The sequence below is a fragment of the Carassius auratus genome, chromosome 34 (genome assembly GCF_003368295.1).
Source record: "Carassius auratus strain Wakin chromosome 34, ASM336829v1, whole genome shotgun sequence".
NCBI classification, from domain to species: domain Eukaryota; kingdom Metazoa; phylum Chordata; class Actinopteri; order Cypriniformes; family Cyprinidae; genus Carassius; species Carassius auratus.
In genome coordinates, this window is record NC_039276.1 from 16,783,960 (window position 1) to 16,788,706 (window position 4,747).

The 4,747-nt window shown below is 39.5% G+C and overlaps 1 protein-coding gene across 1 annotated transcript; it reads left to right on the plus strand.

The window, feature by feature from the left end:
• LOC113053362 (gamma-crystallin M3-like) lies at positions 1-1,056 on the plus strand. Its single transcript, XM_026218310.1, has 3 exons — positions 1-49; positions 319-558; positions 718-1,056. Exons 1-3 carry the CDS (start codon positions 41-43, stop codon positions 991-993), a joined length of 525 nt encoding a protein of 174 aa, XP_026074095.1. The 5' UTR covers positions 1-40; the 3' UTR covers positions 994-1,056.
• The last annotated feature ends 3,691 nt before the right edge of the window (positions 1,057-4,747 follow it).

Consider the following 4,747-nt stretch of genomic DNA (forward strand, 5'->3'; position numbering starts at 1 on the left):
CAGACACCAACTGGACAGAATCCCACGAAGACTAGCAAACATGGGCAAGGTATGTATTGGGTGGCCTTAATCCAGTGGAGAAGAGCTGCCAAAAACAGCAAAATCTTCTATAAATGTATTAAATGCAAAGAAACTTTATTTATTTATTTTTATGTGGAAACAGTCAATATGTTATAGGTAATTATATTAGAAACAAACTATAATACAAATACCTGGTGGATAATTCAAGCCAAAAACATCAGCTAATTGAACCGTTATAGATTAGATGTATTGAGAGGCAACTTATATTTTTATATTCACATTTGATTTTCTTGGTAGATCATCTTCTACGAGGACAGGAACTTCCAGGGTCGCTCCTATGAGTGCAGCAGTGACTGCTCTGATATGTCTACCTACCTCAGCCGCTGTCACTCATGCAAAGTGGAGAGTGGCTGCTTTGTGGTCTATGACCGTCCTAACTACATGGGAAACCAGTTTTTTATGAGGAGGGGCGAGTATGCTGATTGCATGCGCATGGGAATGAGCGATGGCATCAGGTCCTGTCGCATGGTTCCTCAGGTAACAAAAAATTTAAAATTAAAAATGAAATAAAATTATAATATTTATTTTAATAATTAGTATAATAATAATAGTTAAATGATTTGGCCTATTTGAAACACACTGTATTGAATCAGAAATGTATTCAATCAGACTGAATCAGTACATTTCAACTTACAGTACAGGGGACCCTATAGAATGAGGATCTACGAGAGGGAGAACTTCGGAGGTCAGATGTACGAGATGACTGATGACTGTGAATCCTTCATGGACCGTTATCGCATGTCCGACTGCCAGTCCTGCCATGTGATGGACGGCCACTGGCTCATGTATGAGCAGCCCCACTACAGAGGCAGGATGATATACTTCAGACCTGGAGAGTACAGGAGCTTCAGAGATATGGGCTACAGCAACACCAGATTCAGCTCTGTTAGAAGAATCATGGACTTGTGTTAAATTCATGGTCTGAAAACATAAATGATAATATAAGCAGAAACAATAAATTTCTCATGCATTTATTTTGTTGCGTTGGCCTGTTTTCACCACTTTAAGTTCCACCATTAGTGTCAATGTACCAAAAGTATTCAAACCAATGGAAAATAAACATATCAGTTTCATAGCATCAGTTATGTTTATAACATTTATGTCCAAATGAAGAAGCAGATCATTGTCTGCTGTGAATACTGTAGACTCAATCTATCATTATACATACTAAGGAATTTTTTTAAAGATTTATATTTTAATAATTCTAGTTAGATGTCATGCAGACAGATGAATGTTCATACAGTGATATTACAGTCCTACTGACTGTGTTTCATTACCAAAATGCTTGTGGACGTCAGAGCAATGGCCTTGTGAGGAGCACTCAGGCATGTTCCTCAGCTGACTCAAGTTGTTGAGGTCCTTCCCCAGTCCTGTTTCTCTCTTCCTACTGTCCAGTCCAATAAAGGTAAAAAGCCTCCCAAAATATAACATAAAAGACATGGGCAAGAAAAGTATTGATTATTTTCATGTCTGCATGCATGTAAAACAATACTTGTGTACCTCAGTTTAAAGATTGTGTATCTTACTGTTAAATACACGTCTGAATAATCGACCTGTCATACACACACACAAAAAAGGAACAATCTGACTAAATTGAATCGATTTATGTAGATCTATTTATGATGGAGATTATATCAGCTATTAAAAAGATTATACCAAATGAAAATAAAAGTTTTTGATCCTGTTGTGTTATGTATCAAGCGATTTTGTTAATTTAGCCTAATATGATACATCAAACAAAATTATTACAATTAAAGTAGGTTTGAACTAATGGATCTCCATGGTCTCTGTATATGACTTTCTGTTTTTATTTTAATCTCCCAGTCTTAAATGTAATATTTAAACAAACACCAATATAACAGTGAATAAACAAAAATAAACAAATAGGGCACTAGTAGGTCTTCAGTTACCAGTGTCCCCTTAAGGCTGATATGACGATATTAGTTTTAGGGCGAGTGAGACAGAGAGAAACTTACAAAACAAATTTTATTACTGAAATTTGTCTCTTTTATGTTTCAAATGTACATTAAATGACATATCAGTGGATCATGGTGGGAGCTTGATGCATGCGGCACCGGATGGGTACGCCGGTAGTTGGACGGAAAGGCCAAGAATGCTTGACCGGGAGGGCTCTTGCAGCCTTAGATGAGAGTTCAATACTCGCGCACGGACAGGCAAGCAACGGTGTTGGTTGAAAAAAAATGTTCATTCGACCATGAAGCTCTTCCAGCATCTGACGGGAGTTTAATACTCATGGCATCAGACGGGTAAACTCTGCCAGTAGTTAGTAGGAAAAGGTAAGGTTGCTCGACCGGAAGGCTCTCTCCGCATCTGACAGGAATTCATTACTCTGTATCAGATGGGTGAGCCCTGCCGGTAGTTGAAAGAGAAACATTTACTCCGCTTGCCACACTCTTGCAGCACCTGCCAGGGAGTTCAATACTTGGAGCAATTTGAGTTGTCTAAAGGAGATGCTATGAGGATTACTTTGCATAGTTGTTTAGCGAATCCAATAAGATTCTTCCAATAACGTCAGAAAATCTTGGTTCGGCTTGCCTTCGAAGGTAAGCATACAATGCAATAGAATTTCCTGTGTCAGTGTACCCCAAGTGCATTGACTGGATGTGTGGGCATAGCTTGGAAGTTGAGGTGATGTCAACGTTTGCCAGCCAAGTGCTAAGACCCAAGACTTTTTTTCTCCCTTTTCTTTTTCTCTCCATATCTATTGCATGATCATTGTTCTACGGTTGAGAAAGCGAATTCATCAAGAGCAATCAGGGTGATTATGCTTAAAAAAGGTAAATTATATGAAACTGACAGATCGATTAGGAGTTTCTAATCCCAGAATTTTCAGATTAGCCACTTCAATGGGCTAATGAGAAACCAAGAAGGCGGGGGTTCAAAGATGCTGATAATAAACCCTACTTTGATTCATGCCACCTGTCGGGGAAAGCTGAACAGGTTACTTTAGTGAAATACCTAAATGTATTGAAAAATGGCAACATTTGATGTCCACATTCAAGGATTTGTGATTGCTGTAGCATGCCTGACGTAAAGAATTGTCCAAATATTAAGAATAGTGTACATTCGAATTAAAGGTTTAGCCAAATGAGGATTAGATTGCACAATGACATGCACATGTAGAAACTATTGTCGGGACGTTAGTGCCCTTTGAAGGCTTTTGATATAATGTACATATACATTATATTGATTGTGATGCGTTATGTTGAGTTTGTTCAGTGGAACTGTATAATTAATTGCTTTCATACTTTACTTAAACTAATCATTACATTAAACTATAATCATCACATTGCGCAACAGTATCTGCACATCTCCAACGCAACAGTATCTGGTGGAACAGGCAGTGATATTGCTAAAAAATAAATTGTGATTGAATTGTGATGAAGTCGAGAGCTGTGAGAGAGATGAGCAGGGGCCGCGAAGGCTGCTTCCTCCTGCTTAACAGCGACCTCTGTGGCTCGGGGTGGAAAACTGAAGCCTGCGTTGCAGCCAGTCTGGCCATTGTTGTTTAGATTTAGTTTTTTTTTTTAGACTTCCCTAGCAACCATAAGAAGTTAAAAAGACATGCATTTTCCTCTTAACCACACAAGAAAGCAAGTACTGATAAATTAGCTAGAGCAGCAAGTTGGCTAGAGACTTAAGAGAGGTGTCTAGAAATACTCACATCACATGTGAATTAAGTTGCTAGTTCCACTTGGTCATTAATTATACTTGTTAGTTGTTTGATTGTTTACTTGTGGTAAACCCATAGACTGTAAAAAACATTATGCGCCTATAATTGTTAATCATTTAGGTACATGGTTGGTTTCATTTCTCGCAAATCAACCTTCCATCCGTTATCTGAGTGACGAGTAATTTAAAATACAGGAAAAAATAATAGCGAAAATTAAGGTTACATTTTAGCAATTTTACCTAAAAATGATTTTCAACAAGGCTTGTGTGCAGCTGGGCAATGAACCAAGGCGAGTTCAGGGCCTTGCGGTCTTTGCTTGATATATTGGCCGCCCTGCTGTTATGGATTTAGAGTAGGAGTGAGGTTGGCTGCTGCTGGGAGAAGAATGACTTAGATCGTATGGATCTGCTTGTTTACCTTCGCGAGGACTGAGCATGGGAATTAATCAGTGTTTGCCTCAGACTTAAATACAGTCAACTTCCCGATTGGAGGAATTGTTGGCATAAGCGAATGCCGAGGAAAATTGGAAGTGATGCCGGTAGAGGCGAGGTCAAGCCACGACGTCACCGAGAGCGCGTCGCTTGCCGAGCAGAACAGCAGCAGCCACACCTAAGTCCGGAGCTCGGCAGCGGTGTCTGTCAGAGAAGGAGCAATCCTGGGGCCAGCATATTGGCTGGATAACTGAAGAATCTCCAGTATATGTCTTGTCGTTTTATGGGAAAAGCTGAGTGTGACACGTAATGGCAAAAGGTGCAAACGGAATGCTGATAAACTGTCAGTGGATAGAGGTAAATCAGCAGTATTTATATTGTGGTACCGATTACTTGATTGTGGTCCACCGGTGTTGATTAGGCTAAGTATCTGACACGCTCCTCCCGAACCTTGTTAGTAAAACATCCTTTGTTGGGAACCATTTGTCAAAGTACTCAAGATGCAACAGTTATTGGCATAAGGAGGAGCAACTAGCACAAC

What these genes read in the sequence shown, in the direction of transcription:
- LOC113053362 (XM_026218310.1), top strand. An exon ending in CCTGTCGCATGGTTCCTCAG is followed by an intron (nt 559 to 717) that starts GTAACAAAAAAT and finishes TTCAACTTACAG; the next exon opens with TACAGGGGACCCTATAGAAT.